This window comes from Corapipo altera, unplaced genomic scaffold (assembly GCF_003945725.1).
Source record: "Corapipo altera isolate COAL_440 unplaced genomic scaffold, ASM394572v1 268, whole genome shotgun sequence".
Lineage (NCBI taxonomy): Eukaryota > Metazoa > Chordata > Aves > Passeriformes > Pipridae > Corapipo > Corapipo altera.
In genome coordinates, this window is record NW_020884901.1 from 4,881,176 (window position 1) to 4,907,778 (window position 26,603).

Sequence of the window (26,603 nt, forward strand, 5' to 3'; positions counted from 1 at the left end):
GTTAGAAAACAAAAGGACTTCACTAGTGTCCCCAAAATGGTTTTTAAACTTCACAGTGAACACTGACAAGTTTTAAACCAGGCTTCTGCCTTTCAGTGGTAGAGCCAAGCCCAAAAAGGCAGCAAGAGTATTTCAGCCCCTATTTGGGACATGGACACGTTCTGTTTTCCTGATCAGATTGGCAGCAGTACTCGCTGTGCCTCTTCCCTTCTACTCTTTACCCTTTCTTGGTGTGAAGTGGGTGAGGAATTATTCACTTTGGCAAAGGCAGAAAGAAGAAAGCAGATGACAGAAATTCAGATCTGTCACATTTTAAAATAATATTTACTAGTGGGAATAGAAATGAGGGCAAAGAAACGCCCAGCTCAAACATCAATATGAAAACTCAGTCATCATTAGAACCAGTTGAAATTTATTTTTGGTGAAGTTAAGAAAAGATTTCAGCTTTTTCAGGGAGCAGAGCAGCCTGCCCATGCATAGTACCACACACAGCCATGGGCCACTGCACCTGCCAGCCCTCCACACCACCACAAAGAGGATCCACAAACAATCCTCATTCCTGCAAACTAACAGAGCATAAAGACTTTTCAGAAGGGACCACCATGAAAAGAAAACCACATTTCTGACTACTTGGTCAAAAGGACATGTACAGCTACACATGTGCCTGACACTAAATCAGTCTTACACCAAATCCAGACTCAGAAGACTATTCTCAAAAAATGTGTTTAAAAATACAACTAACAGACTTGATTTTCTTTTGATTTTTGCCACTCATCGACCAAGCACTGCTATGTTTCTATAAACACATAAAAAACAAAATAAGAAACTGAATTAAGTAAAATGTCATCCATCCTCCTGGCTGCAACTGGTCTTCCAAGCACCTAATATTTAAGGTTTCCTAAACTAGTAGTAAAGAAACTTTCAGCTTTCCCTTTGTCCTGAACAGCTTCCCATACAACTAAGATATCAGGAGCAAAGTTAAATGTTCCAATGATATCACCATCATCTCCTTAATCCTTTCAGAAGCTTCACAGAGGCTGTGGAACACCCGTGGGAATGGACTGGCCGTCACATGCTGCTCACAGGGATCCAGGAGCAATGATCCCTAGTTTCTGACCCTTGACATAAAACTGTCCCCTTCTCATGCTCTGCCAAGCTTAAGTGGTTTCTACCAAAATTAAACAAACCCGTTTGTAAAAACTCGTTATCTTCTTAAGGGCAACGCAAGCAAATGGTTTTCACTCATGCCCTTGGAGTTCAGGGGTTTGGGACAAGCCACCATCACTCTTTTTAAAGAGTCCTCAACAGCACTTTCAACCTCATAATAATTTTAATAAGAAAGCTGCCCAGGAATACCACGTGGGGACCTTCGGTTTTAGAAAGGAACAACAGAAAATCCTATTTTTTTAATTTTTTTTTTTTTTCCCCCACCAGATGAGTATAGATTTTCACTTCTTACCCTGCTACCCTGCTTTCCAAGAGGTCCCCAGTTGATCATGAGGGTCCTGGGCTGCCTGTCCTGACTGACTGTCACATCGTGGTCGCAGTTGCCACATCTGTTCACCTTTAACACGCCACTCAGCTTTGCCCCATGCTGAGCTGAGAAGTGAGACTGAGTTACTTTGAGAGAAGACCGTTTAAAAGTTCAATGCTCGTTTCCCACCCCATTATAAAAAAAAAAATAAATATGCAATGACAGTCTCAGGGAAGCAGAAGGTGAAAATATTACAATATTAATCGTGTTAATGATCACGTTCTTAACCCATGCTGATGACATGGCCAAGTTAAACTATGTTCTAATCCTATTATGCAACTGCATTGCAAAGTGGGAAGGGGGGCAGTGGTTGTAAGGAACACAAAAGAGAAAACTTGCAAAAACAGTCAGGGTAACACCCTTGTAACATCATCCTTTAGCATTCATTTCTGCAGGGAAGAGAGGCCCCAGATGCTCTGCCTGTTCTCCCAGGGCTGTGTTGAAAGATCCAACAGCACAGAGAGGAGGCCCAGCACAGCTTGGAGCTCATTCTCAACACACAGACTGAGCAATACCAGAGGCAGGGGACACAGACAGAGGTTTTATAGACTTAAAAGATCACAGAAGAACTCAGTCACAGAAAAAGATCAAAATTACTTATACACATCTACCCTCTGTTTGGTTTCTGAAACTTTGAATAAACAAAAAAAGTCCTCTGGAAACCGTTCTTTGACTTCAGAGAACAGAAAATTCTTCAGAGACACTAAATGCACCCGACAAATACAGACTCTTGATCCAAAACTACTTCAAGTGAGTTTGCCACGAGCAGCCATTTGTAGATTTTGAGATTCCTAACCTATGAATTTCCGAGGGCCGTTTCTGCACCGAATATTTGAGAGTTGAGCAACAGCGACTCTCGATAGGCCCCTGGAAATCAGCTGCTGCCTTTCGTGCCTCTGATTTGATGAGTTAGCACGGTCCTCCTGGCATGTGGATTATTTTTACTGAGGCAACATCCAGCAACACAAAAGAAGCTGAAGGAGCCTGGACGGCCCCGGTGGGTTGGACACGGGGGCTGGGGCTGGATGGGGGGGACTGTAACGCTGCTCCACAGGTGAGGTGTGAAGCCATGAGGTCACGCCAAGCAAGACCTCACCCCAAACTCCCCCCACCCAGCACGGTGCCTCAGTCGCCCAGGCTTTCCATCCCAAGCAGTTGAGTCCATATGTTTAACATCTCATTGTCTACAAGCAACCATGGGTGTGACTCAAAAATCACTTCTTAAAAGCAAGCATGCGAGAAAATTCAGCTCAGTGAATGCCTGTGGAGAGCAAACTTAGAAGGGGATAACCAAAATTAACTAAGACATTATGCGTTAACGCACGCTGAAAATATTTTACGGGTGGACTCGTCTAAATTTTCTTCTTGAGTCTGGAGTTGGGTTTTTTAAACGTCCAAAATAAGGGATGTCTTCCCTTGGAAAAAAAATAAATAAAGCTGAGGTCTGAAGATACGGATTTGTTTACGGGCTCGGCAATAAGATCACTTGACATTTTACAACCATAAATGGTAGAGCCGCGCTCCCTCTGCACTTAATGAAAGGCACCTGGGTCTGGACGCCACGAACACCCCTCGGTTCCTTCACCCCAACACCCAAAAACCCAGCCTGAACCTGGTCAGGACCAAACGTGCCCCCAAGCCTGGCCCCAACTTCCAAGAGAGGGATATAACTCGTGTCTAGGATAGTGGCGGGATCGAGTTGTGCCCCCCGAGAGCACGACCCAACTCCAGCTCCTTTGGGTACTCACCTTCCAGGTAACAGCTGGAGGAGGAGGAAAGCCCCTTCTTCGATTTGCAACCCACCAATTTCAAGCAAATCTCCAACATTTTCATTTGTTAGAGTTTGGCTTCGGCTGTCTGGTTTCCCTTCCCTCCCCCCCTCCTTCAGCTTCTTCTCTCACTGTGGAATTATCCGTTAGAAGTCTAAAAAGAAGTCTCAAAAGATCCGGTAAGGGTCAGAAAAAGTCCACGAGAAGTCTAAAACAAAATATCCAAGAAAAGTCGACGAAATCCAGGGCTCTGAAAAGCATTACAAGGGCGAGCCCGAGAGGCGGAAAATCCAGGGGCCCCGCATCTCCTCTCCCGGGGAGTTAACTCCAGCCATCTTCCCTCCTTCCCAACTCTTTTGGCGGGAGAGGGAGGAGGAGGGGGAGGGGAAAAAAAAAAAAAAAAAGAAAAAAGAAGGGAAAAGGAAAAGAAGAAAGAATTAAAAAAAAAAAAAAAAAGCGAAGCCAACCAAGTTGGGCAGAGTCTGTCGTGCCGGGAGAGCGCTGGGAGCTGGGGCTCCGCTGCCAACAAAGGGCCCCTCAGCCACCGCCGGCCTCCATGACATCAGGCATCCAGCAACGCCCTCGCTCCTTAACCTCCTCCTGCCTGCGCCTCTCCCAGCAACACGGAGGCCAGGGGGAAAACCAACAGGTTTCCCACTCCTGGGAGAGCCCCTGCTCGGTTTGGGAAGGCGGGGGAGGGAAAGGCGGGATGGAGGAACGAGGCTGCTGCGCTGGCGCTTTGTGCGCGGCGGTTGCGCCAAGCGAAGTGTGGGCGAGCGGCAAAGTCTTCAAAGCGCGTCATTTCACAGCGGATTAAGGGGCTGTTGGAACACTGGGAACGGGGAGAAGCAACCCAAGAGCGATGCCCATTTGTAACCCGGCACAAAAAGCGGTGGGGGAGCTGGAGCTCCTTCCCAGGGATCCTGTCTTAGCATCTCTGTGCTAATTACAGGCAACAGGACTCAGGTTTCAGCTGATGCAGTGACACAAGCAAGATACTGCCAAAAGTTTTCACTCTCCCACTACCTACTGTTCTTTTTCCTTGCAAACTGTGCCCTTCCCTTGCAGGTTTCTCAAGGCTGTGCGTTAATTAGTGCTCTCTGATTTTGCATTTTTTATAGATTATTTTCTAGCATCGTTGTACGTGTCCTTTTTGAAACAACCATCACTTTTGTTACATATATTTATCTATATACATCTCTCTCTAACGGAGATAGCAAACTGCAGTTTTTTTCCACTCAAAAATCCCCTTTCATCTCCCAAACCTCGGGGAGCTTTTGCTGCTCAGAGCAAGAGGTACTGAAGGGTGTAGAGCTCATCAGGGGTGCCAAACAGAGAGGTTGGGGAAAACGGCCTGGGAAGCTGATCCCAGCACAAACCGCACTGCAACGTGTGGAGTGCTTGGTGTGTCACACACGGAGCCAACAAAGCAGCAAATCCTCATTTCTGTCCCTGAAAGCTTGCCTTCACATCTGACAGTTTATTTTGGCAAGGTTACTGACTAGTTAGTGCTCTTTTGCCCTCCAACGTTTTCAAACACTGAATACTTGAGGGGAAACTCTGCATGCTTCCAGCATCTGAGGACCATGCCTCCGAAACAGCAAACATTGCTCAGACTCTTTAAACATTATTTTACAGCATTACTTTGCCTCAGCCTTCTGATCCATGGGGTGTACACATGAAAGGCAGCTTGGAAAAAAAATCCTTGATCTCTCAACCCATGCTGAACTGCAATAATAGCATTTGCATCTTTTTTTTAAGTACCACAAGTCTCATTTTTAGCAGAGAAATAATCACAGTAAGGACAGCATGATGCTCGAATCACTTTCATGCTTTTCTCAGAAAACATGAGTGTGGATATTCCCATTTAATACATCAAGAAACAGTGAGAACACTTCAACATTTCCTCAGTTCAGACAGTTCAGCAAAGAGATGAGGCCCCAGATGCCATCCCCACCTCTGGGAGGCTGCACAAGCATTGTGAAGACAATTATACAGTTCCCTCCACGCTCTCCTGTCCTCCTTCCACTTCTGGAGGAGGATTCCTATTTTATGGAAGCACTAAAGTTTCAAGAGAAACCAATACCTAATCCACTTGCTCCCTGCCTGCCTAACATGGAGCTTGTGTGGAAATGCACTGGGAGAGAGAAAAAAAAGGAAAGAAAAAAAAGAGGAGTTAAACACAGATTTGGAGGAGAAAGGTTACATAAATCACAGAAGGAACTCAGTCCTCACGTGCTTGGGCCCATGTTTCGAGAACTGGGATGAAATGATGCCTTAAGAGCAGACCAAGCATCTTGCATGCAACTTCTTTTCCATGTCAGGAGCATCCCCATCCCTATCCCGCTACTCCTGCAGCTGTAGGAATGAGGAATCCCCACAGCATTCCCTGGCAGTACAAAGGCTGTCCCCCATGAACACCACCCAGACATTACAATTAAGGTGAGCACAATGAGCACCAGCAGAATTAATGCGGATTACATTCCTGATGAACTCCTGGGGTTCTTATTCCTGAAGAAGAATGCCTCATCTCCAATTAAATTAACCCGCTTGCAGAAGAACCTCACTGCAGGAGAAACACATCCACTCGGGGAGATAAACACAAAGAGCTATCCTGGGATAACTTCCTCTGTAGATAAACAAATTAATTCCCTTTATGCTTCCAGGCAGACACGCTTGTGTGGTCCCTGTGCTACAAACATCATCCTTCAACATTTCCTCTTTTGTCTCATGGCAATCTGGGTTGTAAATACTTTGAGCAAACACCCTCTGCTTTTCCTGAATGTCATGAAATTAACTGGTGATACAGAAATAAAAGCCATATTGGTAGTGTCACACAACCTCTGCCACTGTTACAGCTGTCAGCTATTAATCCCTTTCAGGTTTGTTTGTCATATACACATCTTAGAACAAAATCAGTCATGAAACGTGCGCAGAATTCTGGACTACAATGACTGATGCAACCTTCAACTCAGGCACTGTGTTGCAGAATAACAAAACAATTTGGTTGGGATCAGGCTCAGAAGGTCTCCAGTTCCAGCTCCTGCTCAGAGGGCAGCTATCTCTCTAGATCAGGCTTTTCCAGGCTTTTTGCAGCTAAGCTTTAACCGAGTCTGCTGAACACTTTTCATCCTCTCGCATCTACCCAGCTTTGCCTTGCTGCAAGTTTTAAGTGTTGCTTCTCCTCCTTCTGCTGTGCACCTCTGAGAAGAGTCTCCAGCCACCAGTTGGGTGGTTATGAGAGCGCTGGGACCTCTTCCATCCCCTCTTCTCTGTCCAAGTTAAAGGCAGCTCCCTCGGCCCCGGGGGGCACCGTTGGCTCCAGCCCCCGCCAGGCTCCCTCCGGTGTGTCAGCATCTGCTACGGGGGAAGGAGGGAGCTGGACAACGTGCTCCAGATGTGGTTTCACAGGCGCCAAAAAGGGGGAAATAATCACTTCCCTCGACCTGCTGGCTCTGCTCTCGTTAATGCAATCCAGTATCCATTAGCCTTTATTGTTCATGCTCCTACAAGAGCACAAACCTATTCAGCCGATGGCCTTCGTGTTTGAGCTGTTTCTAGCAGACAGATATTTGTTCTTTACTTGCTTAAAGCTACCCAAAATTTGAGGACAGGTTTTTTTCCAAAAGAGAATGGTCAAACACATGACAGCAGCAGCGAAAGGACTGGACCCCGTGAACAGAAAGTGAGTTTTGGCATGATCCCACGTGTTAGCAGCTGGAGTGAATTTTGTTGCAATACCATCAAAAACAGCTTGAGTGTTTGTCGCCCATTTAAAAGCAGAGCTTAATTTTGGTTTAAAATCCTCTTCTAAAACATGGAAATATAACAAAAGTTGAAGTCTCAAACTCTGGGCATTTTTTGATAGTCCCATTCAGATGATTTGGGATGGAAAAAGTCACTTGAAAACATCATAAAGTAGTGGTTGAAGCAAAGGAGTAAAGGAGTGTGCCAGAAAAAGAGCAGATGCTTGCTCACAGTTTTGAGTTACCTGTGCCTTATCTTTCTCTTCTATAAATGCAGTCAAGAATTTCCCCACAGGTGATAAAGACTAACTCAGTGCCAGTTGTTAAACACTTTTTTTGTCTCTGGAGCAACAAAAAGTAGAATCACATAATTTGTGAGATGTGTTTTTCTGAGTAAGTGATAAGATTACACTTGATTTTGGGCATCCATAGGTCAACTGTCTTTAGGATTAAAAATAGATCCATGCCACAGAGCACTCCCATGCTCTTCTGATGACATCTCTCACACAGTGGAATAACAGATTCTATCACCATTACCTGATTAAAAATATATGTGTATATGAAAATGATCAAAGAAGCCTATGTCAAAATCCATGAATGACCACAGCATGTGCTACAGATACAGCTGTAAGAAAGCTGGTCTTTGATCCAAAAGCCAATGCAGCATTGCCTGTTTTCCTGGGGATTTGTCCAGCTTTGACTGACAGATTCCAGTTTTACTTTGGATTTTAAGGTCCTCCACTATTAAACAACTTCATCCATTCTTAGATACAAATTGCCAAATGTTTGGGGAGATGCTGGTGTCTATTAGATCGAGAGGACCAGCAACTTTAAAATCCTGGCTACTAAACTCTACCTTCTCAGCAAGTGAAGCACAAACACACTGGTGGAGTCTTGTAAAGCTGTTTGCAAAGAGTCCAACTTCAGTGGATCTGAATCAATTACATTGATTGAATCACAAGAGCTTTGAGAAATTCCTTCTGCCAAAGAAAGCAGGGCAGAAGGTGAGTCTGAGACTGGCAGGGTTCGAGGTGAGTGCGCATCCCACACCCAGCCCGCTAAAAGCCACCTCAGATTTAAGCAACTGTCTCAAGTCAATCACCTCTTAGTCTCAAGGAATTGTTCAGACACCTTGTAACTACTCCAAAGGACGAGTGGAAACAAGTCTTCCAGGCTACTCCAAGGTTCTTCACTTACTGGAAATGACAGCACTGCTCACAAGGTGATGACGTTTGGGATTTATTTGTAATACCTGCCACGTAATGGGCAAGAGGGTGAGAAAAGTCCTCCTTGGTGTGTGCACACAGAATGACTAAATCAGCCCAGTAAAACTTTCCAAGGGTGTTCATGCACCTCAGGAGAAAGCCCAAGCGACCGAGATACTGAAGGATCTCCCAACTTCCACCATTCTGGTGAGCACTAGGAATCCTTAACACCACTGGCTTTAGGAATGCACACCCAGATAAACAGGGCTCAAGTGGTTTTGCTGCTCTGCTCAGATGTGTGTGTGTGCCTTCAGAGATGTGTGTAATGTGTACTACCACCCCAACTTTCTCCAGCACTGCCCAACCTCAGAACCACTCCACCTGTGCTGCCAGTGTCTCTCTTCTTCCAGTTTTCTATACAGAAACCTTTCCTTTTCCACTTCATACACAAAGCATTTTTAGAAACCACTGTTCTACCTTCCTGTTTAAGCTCTTCTCAAAATCCAGCTGACATGTTTACAACAGCTAGTTAAAACAGCATGTTAGAAACAAAAGCCTCTTGCTACTACTCTGAGCACGCTACAATAGGCATTATTGTAAATAAAATAAAAAAACCCACACATGGATTTGAACAAAGGCAAGTTAACACCTGAGGGCAAAGAGTGTTTTCCTTCCTTCAGCCACCATCCAGCACAGCATGAATGGCCCTGCAAGAGCACAGAGAGGTGTCTGCACCTATAGTGAAATATTAACACTTCTGGCACTTGGACTTTGCGAGTCCCAATCTCACAGGAAGAAACTTCAAGAAAAAAAGAAAAGCCAGGTTACAAAAAGTCCACTGTACACATCAACGGGAAAGCAACGGGTTTTGCAATAAGGCATGTGCATTTGTTGGGTTTTCTCCTTGATTTAACAGATGTTTGTTATTTGCAATTTTCATGAGTGAAGGAGGAGGCTGGGAAGTGATGGGATTTCAGAGATGGGACGCTCAACTATTTGAAATTCCTTTCAAGCAACAGGGCAGAATCCTTATTTTTTAAGGTAGTAACAAGGGAGAAGGTACTACTAAATTTCTGCAGTGCTGATCTGTCTTCACTGTACTCATGTAAAAACACAAGATGGGTTGTGGGCTCCGCAGGGAATTGCCTGGGGTATTAGGATTTGAAGCCTGCAAGGTTAAATTCAAGTCCAAACGGCCTCGTCACAAATCACTGAAAAAGTTTGGGGCCTCTTCCATTAAATGTTTTTTTGAAACATCTGCAGGCAAAGAAGAAATAAGAAGTTTCTTGCACTTTTCTGATGTAAAAAAACAACAGCGTACCTTAAAGACACAAAAATTGCACAAATTCCTACTCACTGTAATGACTGAACTTCCTTTGTCCAGGCAGTTTATTAAGGTTGCAAAAGAGGGAGCAGGGACTGGGAGTTTCTGTGCAATAGGTAGAGTAACATCAGTTTAGGAATCCTACTGAAGGTCAGTGTTTTCTGCCAGACCAGGGAGGAGAGGACTCACAAGACAGCCAGGATGCAATCAGAGAAGATACATGCTTGGAAAGCATCAGCAAATAAATTTTAGAGAAATTTCTTTGCCAAATACTGACTCAGATCTTGAGTGGGAGCATTTCTGTATTTCTTTTAAATGAAAAGGCAAAGAAATGCAGATGAAAAAATTAAAGGTAAAAGAAGAGGGTAAAACTGGGAGCTCAGAGCTGCTGACTTTGTGGGCTTTTCTTGAGGAACCCTGAGCACGTTCACAGGAAGAGCCAGAGGGAGCAGTAAAGAGGGTTTAGTCCTGCCAGTAACTAAGTGGTTAATGTCTTCCATTCAAGAGCTGAAAAATCTGCCAAAGCAGAAGAGCAGGCCTCAGAGATCAAATTACACATGAGGAGGGGGTGGAAGGGGAGAAGAAGAAAAGAAAACAAGTATTACTGAACCACTGCTGCAGGAGACCCAGCAGGGATTAGGAGGAACATGGAAGAGGAGAGGTTTATCCAGCGCTGGCTGTAAACACACACTGGTCCGTGCCTGCACCTTGTCACTCCCACTGTGAGAACACTGACCTGTCCTGAGCACCTGAACACCAGCCAACTTGGAAAACCCTTTGTGCATCAGCCACTGAATTCACATTATGGCACCAGCTGAAACTCCTTTCTCCCCAGCTCTCTCCACCCAGGCCATGTGGTTGTGCTGCGTTTTCTCTCCCAGCTGGAGAGTTCAGGTTTAGGTCTGGGCACAGATCTATGGGTGTGTCCTGCACTTCTGCTGCAGCCACAGGTATGGGAATCACCAAAGTACTTGAAAAGCAAAGAGGAAAAAAACCACACAGGGCAAATAATAATCCACAAATAAACAAATAATCGATCAAACCTAAGAGCTGTTCAGCTCCTTTGCCTTAAAGTTGATCACACAAAGGAGGTCTCACAGCAGTATTAACATTTTTACAGCCATTTCCAGGCAGGTGAAGGTTCCCTTCCCAGCCACACATCACTTCTATCCTCACTCGCCTAAGCTGTTCCAGCACTGAATTCAGCAAAGATTATTGTAATTTTCTGAAATGCAGAAAATTTCAAGTACCATACGCAGCAACAGGAGAGGAGGATAAATTCAATTGCAAAGATCATTTTTCTCTAGGGATCTAATCCTAAACAGTGCCTTTGAACAGTATCAGTATCGACAGACAGTGACCTTTACAACATACATGTTTCCTGACACTGCAGTGAGTGTGCCTTTTTTTTAAATTAAAATAAATAATAATTAAAAAAAAAACCCAACCCAAAACTCCAAACCCCAGTGCCTTCCACTTAGGAATTCCAGACGTCACTAATTCACCCACAGGGGAATGAATACATATTATTTTGAGAAAGAAGTAGAAGCCCTTTGTAACTACAGAAATAAAAAATAATCCATATAAGTATAAAAGATGCTATATAAAGCCATTTACAATCACTTGATTTGAATTACACTATTTATCCACCCACTGGATCTACTCTCAGCCTCCCTCAGTTGTGCAGGTAAGTGCCTGGTGCTCCACAGCACTAATTGCTTATTATTCCCAGTGTAAGAAATTAAATATATGCTCCCAGAAAGGAAAAGCTTCCAGTTAATTAGAACTGCCTGCAGCAATGGTTCCCTCCAAACAGTTCAGCATTTTATTTTGTTGTCAGGACACAATATAAGAAGTTTTAAGAGTCCTGCTGGGACTATGACGTAAAGGCAGGACGAGTGTTTTTTCCTGTGAAGAGTGGGGCCAACAGGAAGATACTGCAGACAGAAATAAGCTGCTTCACCATGAAGAAAGGCAAAAATAAAATGTATATATACACTTCTGTCCTGGTCCAACTGGAGCAGGGATGCAGGAAGAGGTCTCCAGTTTACTCATGCACTGCTGAGTGCAAATGCAGTTTGAGTGCCTGACCTAGTGCTAAACTCTCACAAGGGTTTAACACACTTTTTCAATTCCTAAACATAAAAACACATTTTTATTTGGATTTTTTTTTAAAAGCTAGGGAACATTCTCCCCCAGGTCACACCATTAAGACAAAGTTTGATGCTGAATTCATAAGGGGCAAAAGTTCTTAAACTAAACTCTTTCAGGATGAGTTTTCCTCGGTATGCTTAGAGTATCATGCTTGTCATATCTGCACTTAGATTTAGAAAATGGCATGAGACTGTGGGATACCTCCATGTTTTCTGCCTTTCCATGCAAAAGTGGCAAGAGAAAGAAGGAAGGTGTAAGAAAGAAATCAGTGCTACTGACCTCCAGTAACCCCAAACTCTGCCTGTTCCATGTATGTTGAGAAGTCCAAAATTCCTTTCTATTCACTCTCTCTTTACCTGCCCGCCACTAATCAGAGCCATTCCCAGAGCAGATATGTTCCATGTGGTCTGAGGTTTACAGCTGTTGGAGTGAGTAAAGACTGGAGGTTCTGTCTGCCCACATACCAGACAGAAAATAGAGAGAAGTGCAGAGGAATCAAGGAATAGTGACTGCCAGCACCCTACAAGCCATCTGACCCTGCACCACACTGGCCCTGGAGCTGCCACTTCTTTCATTTCAGGTTCAGCCGAGTCACTTCACTGTTCAGGGAGAGAAGTAAATCTTGAGGATCTGCACAAATGATCAAACAAACAAACACAAAAGTAAAATACCTGTCACTGCTTTGGAAACTTGCACGATGGAGCAGGAGGGCAGGAAGCAGGAAAGCTCTACAGGTCCTGCTGACAGGGAGTGAGGGTCCTCAGCCAGTTAACCCCATCTAAACACAGAGTGCCTTGGTCCCACCTTTCCCATCTTCTCCCTTTTGTTGGCACAGTGCTCACACAACCATATGGTGACCCAGTTCAAGAACATGAAGGCTCTCCTCACTGTATGTTCACACAAATAACAGTGCTGGCATCATGAGGGGGCTAGGAAAGCTGTTTCTTAATTCAAAATACTGAGAAAATAATCTGTATTGACAGACTGCATGAACATCTCAATCTTGCCAACCCTTCCTGCTGAGAGAGGCACAAACAAACCCCAAAGAAATAAATGTAAATGTTGGACTGGACCAGCTACAGATCCATTTCATTAATCATTCAGAGACCCTCAAATGGACCACAGAGTCATTCAGTGCTGGGAGAGCTGCTTCCACCTGAAATGGAAGTACTTCAGCCAGCCTCGAGTAACTGGCTGCACTCCAGTCTGGATCCAGGGAACGCAATGCCTCAAATTCCTAGAGAGCTGACAGATACCCAGATATGCAGCAGTGCTGCAATACAGACAGTGCTCTCTGAAAATACAGCCTGGGGAGAAACCTTCTGCAGTAAGAAGTTCCTCTGCAGCTCCTCTCTAAGCCTCTCCTGATTCTGGGGGTGTTCCACGAAGCTCCAGACAGAAGATATGACCAATCTGTAATTAAATTCACAGCTTTTCCTATTTCTGATTGATCTCCAGTCCATCCTGAGGTCTCATGGCAGTGATATGTAAGTCAGGTAGATATGTAAGTCACGTGGGTTTTCACGCAGAAAGCCCAGATTTCATTGTCCATGGTGTACTCAAAATTCCCTGTGCAAATTCCTCTGCCTGCCCAGCCAAGTTAGAGATACTATATCAAATTACTGCAAGAATAAAGACTGAAAATTAGTGAACAAAAACAGCCTAGAACATGTAGCACTGCATGGGAAGGAAGACTCTGGCCTGAACCAACATCAGGTGGGAAAACCCAGAGCAAAAGTCAAACATCCCAATTTCCTCCCTTCTCTTGGTTCAGCTCAGTCTTTGCAAGTCCTGCTCCTGGAACAGGACCAGAGGATTTTCAGAGGGTGAAAGAGCTGTTGTGTTCCCCTAATCCCTCCCTACACCACACACAGCAGTTAGGGTGCCAGGAGAACCTATTTTAAAATTAATCTCAAAGCAGAGGAAACTTTGGAGAAAGAAACAGGACTAGAAATCTCCAGCAGCTCTGGAGTCAAGGGGGATGAAACCTGGGCACTGCAACAGAGGATACCAAGGAGGTAACACAAAAGGATTTTCAGCCATGTAACACACCATTTTTAAGATCAAGAAAAAGCACAGAGGAAGAACCCCACAGACAATGTGATCTCTCATTTTTTAATTCTTCTTGAAGTGTTTATAAAGGATGTCACGAGATCACTGGGAGGATTAGCAGGTTTTTGTTTTGGAAAGAGCTGATGATACCTTGGGTGGCTTTTGCTTACACTGTCAACTCCTCAAGCAGTGCCTGGACTTTTAGAAGATAATAATTTTTAGGAAAAACAAATAAATAAAATAAAGGAAGATTAACTATTCTGGTTAACCACATGCTCTAGGAATAGACACACCATGGTTTTATTTCCAACTCTTCTTTAGGTTTCTCTTGTCATTGTGGATAAACAATTACCTGACTCACGTCTCCATATTTTTCAAACATAAAAGATTTCATGCCACCTGGTTTCTGAGCAAGCTAAATACAAATCAGGTCCCGGCCTCAAGATCCACTGCTAGGAGGTACCACACCAGCGTGAAACGTTCAGTTACACACTCAATACACCAACTTCCAGCTTATAAACCACATTTCTCTTGTACTTCAAGGGCATTCCCATTCTTTCCATCAAGTGGAGCTGCCTCATGGCAGCATGGCTGTGAGAGGGTAGGATTTTAAGACAAACGATGTTGAACTTGATGGAGGCTTTTCACAGCTCATCCAGGATGTGCTCAGTATGAACAACACATCCTGCACCACCTGAGAAAAGCCTGCACACGCAGAAATTATAACAGACACAAAAAGGAGAGAGATCCAAGCACAACAGACAATTTTTTTCCTCCTTGCACAAGAACACTTCTTTTGCATCTGAGAGAAAGGAGATTTTTGTGTGTTGGAGCACCAAGAAGCCTGTTCTGGGGGGGAAAACAGGTATCCCAGATGACAAGCTGTTCCACATAAATGCACTGGGACTCCCTGAGGTCTCTTAAACTCAGATAGAGGAATAACAGAAATGCAGTGAGCTCAACAGCCTCAGGACAAAAGTGCTCCAAACCACTTCAGTCTCGAAAGCTTGAGGAGTCAACATCGTATTAATTGGAAAATACAAAGGCTTCTACAAATGCCTGTGAACACTGATTACTGCCCTGTTCTGAATCCACTCTCTTCAAGCTTCTTGTAATATCATAAGAAAAAGCAAACACGAACAGCAGTGAGGAACAGCCTATTCTGAAACCACTTCCAGGAACAGGGATTGTTTAAACAAAATACATTAAGTGAAACCATCTGTATTAAGGGTCAAACGCCATCTGAGGCTGAATGTGCAAAAATAGCCATTGTACAAAATTTGGGCAATTGTCCCTTTGTTGGTTCTGGTTTTAATATGAATAACCAGTGCCATGGAGGTGTTACCAAGGGGGTAAAGCTTGAGCAAGGAATTTAACTCGGCAGTTCCTGAGGCTACAGTGCCAAGAAAACATTCCTGTTAATCTTGGTGTTGCCCTCTCCGGAGTGCTGGGAGGAAGGTTTGCTCAGTCCCATTCCCTGAGCATTCTGCTCCCAGGCACCGTGGGGTCCAGCACAGGGGGTTCGGAAATCGGCCCTGGATCAATTCTCCCAAAGGAGGATCCTCCCAGGCACTGCCTCATCCCGCTGCCAGACAGTCAGTTGATCTGAATCACAAGGGATGCTGCTTTCACAAGACTTGCTGGCAAAAGATAGGTGACAGAAGAGGTTCAGGGAAAGAAAAAAAAAGGCAGTTTAAAGCTGCAGAGCCACCAAAAATGTGTTTTAACCTGTTTCAGCAAAGGAAATTAGTGCTGGAGCTCAGTAGGATTCGAAGATGGTTGGTCATTGCTAAGGATAATAAATATTAAGTCAAAATATTCAACATTTATATGGAGCCTGCAAACAGGCACCTTGTACAAGACTGATTGTACTGCTTCAAATACATGTTGATCCTTTCCCACCCCAAATTCATCCAACGTATCTGAAACTTAACTTTAATCAGAACAAATTCAGTGCTTCAGTGCAAAGGGAACGGAGCAGATCCTGGACACTAAGCTCCTCAAATATTTATATAATGTCAATTGTGAACTGATATGACTATACAAAAGGGGAAAGTGCCACGAAGGGGAATCTGCCCTCAGAGATCCTGCTCAGTGCAAAAGAGGGAGAACAACTACATCTGACTATGGCCTTAGTCAGATGCTGTGGATTTGATAATATCCAATTAAGTGCAGAAATATTTCCGTATTCATCACTAGTGAAGTCAGACTGCAATCAAATATTGCAGCCAAAAAACTCATTAATCATTTTTTTTCTGGAAGCCAAGTAAGGTGATGATGGAAGGGAAAACTAAGATTCATTTGTTTTCAACAAAACTGCCAGCAAGAAGGGCAAAAGAATACCAACTTCTTTTTTTTTTTTTAATTAACATTTACATGCTAACATGTAAGTCCCTGCCAGTTTTTCAAGCAGGCAAATATTTAATGGATCCAACATAAATGCAAATCCAGCTATCAGAAGTCAAATTGCACAGCTATGATGTAATGAAATAGTTTTGCTTTATGGGGGATGAGGTCACAGGTTTGAAATATGGCCTTAGGTGTAAATAATTAAAAAAAAAATTTCACAGAAGTTGCAAAAATGTAATGCAATTACTTGCCTAATTCTAAAATTTTATAGGAATTGAAATTCAACTCTAAAGATACAAATGAGTCATCGATTTGCATTAGGATGGCTGGGGACCATATCACTGTTCAATCAACATGAACTAATGAAGCTTTCATGGTCTGAATACAATTGCTAAACTGTAACACTGAAGTGCATGCACATTACAGTCACAAAATGTTTTTATGTTCCTGATAATAAAGTGTCAGAATAGTTCTGAAGGAGCCCAGGGACTGAGCTGCCCCTGCTTAAAAACCTGAACAAAGAGGAAAAGACAGGTTTTCTCTTTTTTTTTTTTTTCATTCTTGGCTCTCAAGAAACTGGTTTTTTCATTTTCAGAAAAGTCACTCCAGAGGATCATCTTACCTGTAAAGGGTCAGCTCGCTTTGATGCCTCTTACCCTGTCCTGCTCAGATAAAACAACAAAGTTCAGCACCTGAAATTACCCTGTCCCAGCAGGAAAAGAGCCAACCCAGAGGGGAGATTTGTCAGGACTTTTTGCTATGTTCTATTACCTCTGCTGGGAGGAACAAGCCTTGTTCTGCTGGCCTTGTAAATGAGGAAAATGGGATCTCAATTCTGAAGCAAAACCAATAGGGAACATATGAAGCACAAGAAATTGCCTTTCATTTCACTGTTAGGCCACTGTATACTTTTTCCCCTCCAGAAATAGACCATAAAGATTAATTCATCTGTGGTTTTGAGGCATCCAAATACTACAAACATCCCAGAAAGTTTGCAAATAGAACAACCAACACAACAACAGTATCATGACAGACCTTGGCTACTTCATCTGTGATAGAAACAGAAAGTGTTTTAAGAAGAGCACACCTAATCCCTGAAATGACCACTGCTGGATTTGAAGGAAGGAGGTATCCCATAGCCATTTTGTCTGGCTGTGGGTGGACATGAAGAGAAAGATCAGTGTCCACTGACAGCAAACCTCCCCATGGTGGTGGCACCTACGGCCCATCGAGGAGTTGGGCACATCCTCACAAACCACACGGAAATTCCGTGGCAGGACCTCATCCTCTGGGAGCAGATGAGCTGGTCCAAGAGCAATCCCAACACAGCTGCAGTGCAGCAACAGCACAGCTCGTAATGCTGTGGAAACCATCCCAGATCTGAAGGCGGTTGAAAACGTTAAGCAAAATGATGAGAGGGGGCCAAACCGAAAGGCTGCCCCCCTCCTTCCTTCCTGTCCCTCCCAATAAGTTATTCATTAAAATACCAAAATACACATATCAATGAAGAATTCATGGAGATTCCCTGAATACCGAATTACTGAGTATAATGGCAAGAAGAACTTGCTTAACACCCTGTTCCAGTTCCACACCCTGTCCCAGGTGGATCACTCATAAAGCTCTAGTTTGTATTTACAGCAGCAAAATCCCCATCGAACCCCTTCCTCACCAAAGCCTTCCACGAGTGCAGACCATCTCTAAACAGAGCACTGGCCACAAAGGCTGTATCTTTAAATCCATCCCCATTTCGTTTTCCAAGTTTCTGTTTGAGCCGTTACAGCTCCCTCAGGACTCCACTGACTCACTGCATTTTCTGGATGACGCAAGCATGCTCTTCTGCACAGCTTCAAAACAGGCTCCAAACATTTCCAGGCAGAAAGTGGCCACCAAAGAACCACAGAAATCAGGTGCTCTTCCTGAGCAGGCATCACCCCTCAAAGCAGGGGGCAAACTTCGGTTCCTGTCCTCATTGGAAATGGATTAATCACTGGCACTTCTGCTCCCCGGGAATGCTGCTAGGAGAGCTTAAGTTTCCGCCCTGAAATTCTGTGGAAAATAGTTTGCTCCTGACAGAACACCTAACAAAAGCTGGCCCACCACTTCCTCTGATCCATCCAGCTCTGCCCCTTCTCCCGTGGGTTTGTGGTTCCAACCCTGTTGTTGAGTGTTAATGCAAACCTCTGCTCTGAAGCTGCACCCTTTCAGAGGACCCTGCAAATTTAAAATCCCTCCTAAATGCCCCATACTGTTTCCCAGTTTCTCAGTTCTACCTTCCAGCAAGGGCAGTCAGATAAAGGAAGAAAAATTCTGTTCAGGGAGGGAATGTTTAAGGAATACTACCTAAATTAAGCACTTGTGCTGGTGGGTGGACTCTATGAGGAGACTTGAAGCCACCACAGGGACAGATGCATGCAAAAAAAACTGGATTAGGAAAAGCATCTTCCATGACTCAAGACTGAACTCTGTTTCTTTTCCTTTTGAATCCCTTTACTCAGCTCTTTGTGCTCTCCCAGTCACTGGAAGTCAGCAAACAGCCCTTTTATGTACATTTTTTCATACAGGAATGGTAACAAAAGCAAAATAAACACTGGGCTTCTGACTGATGTTTGCTGCTTGATAGCAAAGGCAGCTGAAAAATTCTGGTTTCTGCTTGTAGCCTTCAGCTTTTATCCACTCTGAAAGATTTCACCGTGATAAAGAGAACTGGAAGTGACATAAAAATGTAAAACTGAATAATGAAGCGGAGACCAAATTCAGAGAGACGAGTGTCCTGGTTTATCATCTCCACTAACATCGATAACACACATCTCAGGAAAGAGGCCTCCTTGCTGGAAAGCCTGCTTACCCCCTTCAAGCCAAGTTAAGGAAGATAAATGTCTAAGACAAACCTGTTCACACTTCACTCTCTGGAGTGGAAACAGCCTTTCACTAGCAGAGGGTTGCCAACTGCTGCCTCATAGGGAGCACCTAACATTCATTTTCTCACACTGCAGAGTGACACAACCCCTGTTATGACGAACACTGCAATACCTACAGCCAGGAATATGGAGCAGACGAGGAGCTTGGAGCCACCAGGAGAAGACCAGGCAGCGGGAGTGGAGCATGTACATGGTAAAAAGTGCAGGACAGCTTCACGTGGTTATGTAACAAAGAGTCCAGCAACCAGTGCCCAGGCCCCGTTCCTGCTGCAAAATTTGTTTTAATTCTTACTTTCAGTCATTAAAAAAAAAAAAATGGCACACAGATCTTCACAATCTATGTACAGACATCGGGAGTTTTACGTTGAACCATATGTGAAAAAGATATCAAGTGTAAATATATGCAAACAACTTTACTTAGATATAGATATTTTTTTTAATTAGTGTTTGCACTATTTTGGAAAAGACAGGATTGAGAATCCTGCCCCCATTTATAACAAAAAGAGCAGATTTTCTAAACAGACAAACACTCTGTTTTAAATAGTGAACTGAAAACTGCATACAAGGCATGCTTCTGCTCACAGTCAAATTACTGGTGATTTATCATATTTCTACAGCTAACTAAACTTATTTTGCTAAATTTTTGGGTCTCCTAGTTCACTCTTAAAGCAACAGAGAAAAGAAATGAGCCACAGAGGTAGAGCTGTGCTTCAGGATTTAATGCACTGGTGTAGGAAGTTGGCCAGCTTCTAAACTGCTGGAAAGCACGTTCCTTCCAATCAGACTGGAGTCGCAGCCCGTGAACCAAGGACGCACTAAGGACAGCGATTAGGAAAGCGTCAGGAATTATGATTCAGAGAGGTGAATCACCAGCAGCTCCCCTGGGGGGTGGATTTGGGATAAGCATACCCAAGCTGCAGCCCCTGTGCCAGATTACACAACCCCGGGCAGCAAGCACAGCCATCAGGATCGTTTACTTGGAGTCAGAACTCAGGTCCCCGTTCCCAGTCCTCTCTCCGCGGAACAGCACAAGGCGCCTGCTGCTCTTGCTGGGCTGTTTCCACTTGCAGCTTGAGGTTTCAGCTGCCCAGAAGCCCACACACCAGCACGGCCCCGCTGCCAAGCACGCGATAGAGCCCTGGCATGGAAGTCGGATTTGATCTTCTCAAGAGCTGTTTGTTATTCAACAGCCACAGATTAGCCAACTTCACTCCAGCTCCACGCAGCAAGGGTGGTGTGCTTCACTCCTCATGTGCTTTGCTCCACTCTTTTCACCCCAGACCTTTAGACAGCACATGCTTGCCCAATACTTTTATCCCTAGCAAAAGCACATCCCGAGTTCAGACATCACACTTGGTCAAATCACCCGCAATGCTTTCAGAAAAGTGCGTTTTGTTCCACAGGAAACTCCAAGATGTGTTTTTTTACGAGGGTCTTTTGAATCACGGATGCGCAAAGAGGGGGAGAAATTCTGCGGCCCATATTTGAAGACATCTCATGGTTTTTTTTGCTCGAGTAGGAACTGTGGAATTTGGCCTGTGGTGCTTTATCCAAGAAGCCATTCGATCCCATGACTAAGTGCATGTGAAGCGATGGGGGTGGTGGGGAGGAGGAGACACGCAGGAAGATGGAGCTCTCCTAGTAAACATCTGAGCTGCCTGGAATCAAGGCTGCGCTACTAAAATGAAGCCACTGCTGGTTTTCCAGTATCTTTTCCTCTGTTTATCTCAGTTGCCATGGCTCTCGCTTGAATCATCTGCACAAATTACATACACATGTCCTGGGCCACATTATTTCCACTCGATCCACAGCTCCAGATCAACTTTCACTCACCTGGCAGCTGCTTGTGCCAAACAGTGTCATCGGGGCCAGCGAGGGAGTGCAGCTTCACGGACACCCTGATTGCAAACCAGTGGCAATTCCTTCAAAACAGCTGATTAATATTTCAGGAAGTGCAGAAAAGAGAAAGAACTCTGAAAATAAGGCCTCATGTTATCCTTCATGACCTGGGTTCCAAGAGAGTTGAGTCTCCAGTGTTGACAGGACCAAGGGCTCTTTCAGGGCAGCTGGAGCAGACCAGCTTTGAGCTGCAGAAGCTGCTCCCCTGCTCCCTCAGTGTATGAGCAAGATTCAAAGGAATGGAGTCAAAATTCATCTCCAAGCTATCTAAATAGTCCAATATATTGTCCCCTGGCTGTGGTTACCTGCCAAGTGTCCCAAGCTTTACTTACACATCCCACAGTTAGATACCAGCCTGATGAAAGAGGGTCAGACCCTCAGTGCTGCTGATCCTCAGCTCTCAGAAAAACACCTTATTGCTTTGGAAACTCAGAGCTCAACAAGATAACCCTGAAGCATCCTACATCTGCAGTAATAAAAGATCTGTTTTCTGAGTATTACTCTCAGCATCAGAGGATTTACAGACGGAAACTGTGCTCTGCCTTAAGCATAGAGCGTGAAAACCAACTTCTACCGCTGTAAAAAATCAGGAATATTGAGGATTTCTGCCCCTCCTCCCCTTTCCATCTTCTCCAAACCATTAAGAATCAGAAGGCGAGGGCTGACACTGTCTGAAAGCAGCAGCTGAGGCAGCACTGCAGACAGGATCCTTTGCCCAGACAGAGATTCTAGTGCTGCTGGAGACATAAAGACGGCTTAGAGAGACTGCTGTCCTCCGGTGTCAGAGACAGCAGACACCACGAGGAGAGGCTGCTGCATCTCAGGTTGCACAAAAACAAGTATCCCTCAGAGTTTGTGTTGGGAATGACTTTCTGCCTGGAACTGAGCAAGATGGAAACATAAGGGGATTGCTCTCGTGGTTTCAGAAGCCGGATTTCTCCTGCTCACCTGCTGTCCACCCCTCAGCTCAGAGGAATCTTGCTCAGCCAGCCAGTGGTGTGTGAGCACCTGCACTCCCCAGTCACACAGCTCGGAAATGGAGCTGAAAATTGAAAATCATTTTCCACAACACCAAATGTTCCCACCCTGGGAATTTAAGAAACAAGCAAATCCACCAAGTAAACTGCCACTGTAATGTTTAATCGACACACTGTAATGTTTTAATCAAGTTTGCATTAGGAGCAGGCCTGACCTCAGAATCTCCCTGTTGCCTTCAGCAACCCCATTAAGCTGGCTTATTCTAGAGGAAACTCTAGTCTTTATGAGGTTTTCTTTCTGTCTTATAATCCTGGGATATAACTGCAAATTAACAAAAAGAAAAAAAAAAAAAAGAACCACTAAAAGGGACATGGTTTAGTGGTGGCCTTGGCAGTGATGGTTAATAGTTGGACACAATCTTAGAGGGCTTTTCCAACCTCAACCATTCCATGACTGTGAAAAGCACTAGTGTGTTGACTTTACTGTGTAGCTCCACAATTCTATACTGAACTGAACACAACACAAATTATCTCCCTTTGCAGCACACCAGATTTCAGAGCCCAAGTAAATTGATCCCAAATTCTTGAGATTACCAATTTGCTCCAGGACTGGAGCTGCTAGAAAGGTTCTCCTGGCACCAGCACCATGAAATCCACTAAAATAGCTCAAATACTAGATAAGTTCATGAATGTTTCAACAGTCACAGTGTTGCCATACGGCAGCACAAGAAGAGCAAACTTAGTTTTGTATTTTATTCTACTGCTCTGACATTCTGGGAGGAATTTTACCAGATTTGAATAGAAAGAGAAGATACAATAAAGTGCAATGAAAGGGTTCAACTTGCCATAAACAGAAGGGAAGTGGAAAATAAATAAGTGTGATTTTGGTGGCCAAAATAAATCCCAGAACAGGCAGCCATGATGGTGGTCATTTCCAAATACAAGCCTCAAATGAACAGTCCCATATCAGTCTGTGCCACGTGGAGAAAGCAGCTGTCTGGGCTGTGCAACACACTGCACAAAGGACATGAGAAATGGAGAGCCACCGTTTTCAGTCTCTCCTCACGCCCTGGCAGGCTCTTCTCTCCACAGTAGAAGACATACAGCTTTCCCTCGCGCCCATTAATTTTTGCCTTTCCACAACGGTTATACTTGATGATCTTAAAAGGTCTCTTCCAACCTTAATGATTCTGTGATTCTGTGAAGATAATTTCTGTGGTTAGTCCAGCACGATAGATGCTGGTCTGACCAGTTTTTACTGGGCAGGAAGGTTGAAAGTTAAGCTTCCCCTGCTTCTCCCTCTATTCCTGGGTTAAATTTGGCTGCAAGTTATTAGGCACAGAGCAGCCACCACACGGACACCACCCAAGAAAACTGCCTGAAACCTATTTTCTTCACTTGAAAAAATGGCCAGCTAGCAGATTCACTACCTAGAATTTCACTGAAATGTTATGATTTCAGAGAATATTCTGAGTTGAAAGGGACACACGAGGATCATCAAGTGAATGGCCCATACAGGGATCAAACAGGAATCAAACCCACAATCTTGGTGTTAATAGCACCATACTCTAACCAACTGAGCTAATCTCAGGGTCATAATAAATTAGCAAATAAATACATAAATCAACAAATAAATAAAATAAATTAGCAAAAACCTCTCCAGCACCTGGATTGTGCCTTTCCATGCATCCATGGAGAGATGAGCAGCATGGCCTGAACAGCCTTTAGGAAGCTGCTGACAAGGTGTGAACGTGTGGATATGTGTCACCCCTGAGACACGCTCCAGGAATGGAAACCCATCATTTACTGTCTATGACTGCTCCACAAAAAAGTCCTGCCAGCACATTACATTCCAGGGAATGATTTAATGGGAACTGATAACATGGCATCTACAGCAGACTGGCATCAAAGAGTTTGGATCCCTACACCCCTACTTCACACGTAAATACATCCTTGTACACCAGTCCTTCCTTACTCTGGAGATTCGCTGTGGAGGAGCACACACACACTGGTCAGTTGAGTTCAAACCCTCACTTCAGTGGTGATGGTTTTATTTTAAAAGACTGTCACCAAGTGGCAGAGCTCTGAACCGCTGCGCGGGGGTCAGCAGAACACGCCACGGGCGTTTGGGAAAGCAGAGCTGCAAACACACCATCAGCTGGAGTGAGACCACCAAAAATCCACCCCCCGGAGACATCTCAGCACAGTGATGGGAAGTGTCGGGACAGATCGTGAGACGAAACCAAAATAAGCCAGGAAAAAGAAATTGTCGCAGAAGGAAACTTCAAATACTGCAAGGTTTGTTCTTTCAGTATGAAAATGGATAAATTCAGTTTCTGATCCTTCCCTTTGAAGCACAAAAATCACTGACAACAGAGCCTGACGATGCTGTTTCTTGTGAAACAGCCACCTTGGGGGCTACAAAACAAAAAGAAGGAAAGACACAGCCTCCCACTTTAATCTACAGCTTGAGTCAAAACGCAGTGTTTCATACCTGACATGAAGTGATGTAAGTTATGTTTAACTATTATACTTAATGTTTTCCCAAAGCACTAAAAAAAGGCAATTTTTAAGAGTGCATACATCTACACAAAGCAGGCATTTGAGGATTCATCTATTAATCAACCTGGAGCCTGGTTGGCGAAGCTGTTAGCAAATGGCACTACCATTGTGCCCACGGGGATGGGAGGCTCCTCAGCTGCATCAGGCACATCATGATCCACGTAGGAAGTTCAGGATCCATTTGTTTCATCCCATACCTGTGAGCTGTCATCTGCACTACAACAGCAGCCAGGCTGTGCTTTTTGTTATTCCTCCAGCAAAACACCGCAGTTTCTCTTTTAAGTGGCTCATAATCTTAATTCATTTGAAATTGCTGATTTTTCTACGTGTAACTGAAGGTGAGTAAGGACAGGGAAGGGCATTGCCAGGAATCACCAAAATTTACATCAGCAACAACCAATCTTTGTGGGTCACTGCTGGGTACAGACTATATCCAGAGAGCAGAGACCATCAGAGCACACTGATGGAGCACGTGGTACCCAAGTAGTCCCTTGACAACTGGCTGTCAGTGCTTTAGAAAGAGCTTTGATGCACCATCATTAAAGCTACATCAGCTCTCTGGGTCTAAACTTGTGGCAAAAGAAGCCTGGAGTTAATTTAGGCTACCTGTGCCTGCTTTCCAGTTAGAAACTTGCCTTCTAATTTATTTGGGGAATAAAGTGAGTTTACATGGAACTTTCTTTGCACTCTCTATTCATTACCCAGAAACCCACAGCAGTGTTAAAGATCTGGGAAGATTTTCAGGAGTAAATTGGAGGTGGTAATTTTCTTGCAAGCCTCCTGGTGCCTAGTTGGTGTTTATTTAGGACCGCTACAGGGTTTTCTCTTCAATCAGCGAAGTTTCTCATCTCTGACAAGTTACAGAAGTTTGACAGATTTCCATCTTCTGCTCCAGGCTGGCAGGCCCAGCTGTAAGGGGCCTGGATTCACTTGGAGGAGAGGGACACAGCCACCCACAAAGGATTTGCACTGAACAGTACAAAGAGAAGACGGTGCCACATTTCTTCTGCAACTGCCAGTCTAGTTAAAAACAGCGTCACTTCAGAAAGAGGAAAACATCAAGTCTGCAAACTGGAGTCTCTACACTTCTGCTGTAGCTGCACAGCACAGTTTGAAAAACACAATCTGCTAGGCTGAAGGACGTTACCTTTCAGAGCACCAACACACCCTCATCCCAGCCCAAAAGGACCGAAAACAGGTCAATTTAGCTGCCCCTTGGCTGCTTCCAGCACTCCAGTTACCCAGCACAGCCACAGGGAATGTGCCCATGGAACCCACACTCCAGGGCACCGACGCAGACAGGGACATCACAGATCCAGGAGTTTGTGTGCCAAGAACTTCGACTCATCCCACACAGCCCACAAAACAATGAGACACCAATAATTCCACTTACTAATTGCTCTACTCTAGATTGCAATAATGATTCAAAAGAAACAGCCGCCAGCCACTCCCTGAAATAACCCATCATTTCCACCATCCTCCTTGTCTCTCTCAAAAAAAATAAATCCTTCTGCCATAGCAAACTGATCTGGAAGCTTTACAGCTCCTGGAGGAAATCTTGCATCACGCCTAGAGACCTTTAGAAAAGCACTGGCAGCAGAATAAATTATTTACAGCACTATTTCTGACAATACAATCTTCATAAATGATACAAGATTGAAGGGTTTAAAAATGAGTGCGTGTGGCATGGGGCCCGAGCATGTGTCTAATAGAAATATTGATTAACTCCGTTTCTACAGACTCTGTAAACAGTCTGATGAAAACGGAAACTGCAAGTAGATTTTTTTCCCTTTACTGTAAAGGACAAAGCAATCACTTCACCTGCTCAAACTAAGCCAAATCAAAGCGTTTTTTGGATACTTACAAAATTATTTTCTCTTTAAAGCAATCCAATCTACATGTTGTTTACCTGATTCTAATTCACGACTTACTCCATTTCCCCAGAATAACTCAGTCAGTCGAGGTTTCTGGCTTCCAGCAAGGTTCCTGCTGTTTACTTAGGTTTTCCAGCTGGGTTGAATGATATGCAAAGAGGTCTGAGGACTTGCTGGAGGTCACAGGGAGAGGAAAGTCAGTTGGCTCCGCCGGCGTAATAGCCTTGCACTTTTACAGCT

The 26,603-nt window shown here is 44.3% G+C and overlaps 1 protein-coding gene across 2 annotated transcripts in view; it reads right to left on the reverse strand.

Annotated features, from left to right (window-relative positions):
* The window catches only part of ABL1 (ABL proto-oncogene 1, non-receptor tyrosine kinase), a 78,960-nt gene that overhangs the window by 28,929 nt on the left and 23,428 nt on the right, over window positions 1-26,603 (reverse strand). Inside the window, exon 1 of one of the 2 annotated variants that reach the window (XM_027649755.1) lies at window positions 3,283-3,694. The exons of the other annotated variant lie outside the window; for it this stretch is intronic. Within the exon in view, the coding sequence (XP_027505556.1) occupies window positions 3,283-3,367 (85 nt within the window). The 5' untranslated portion in view covers window positions 3,368-3,694. Of the gene's footprint in view, window positions 1-3,282; window positions 3,695-26,603 lie in introns of those variants that run through there. 2 annotated transcript variants of the gene reach the window in all.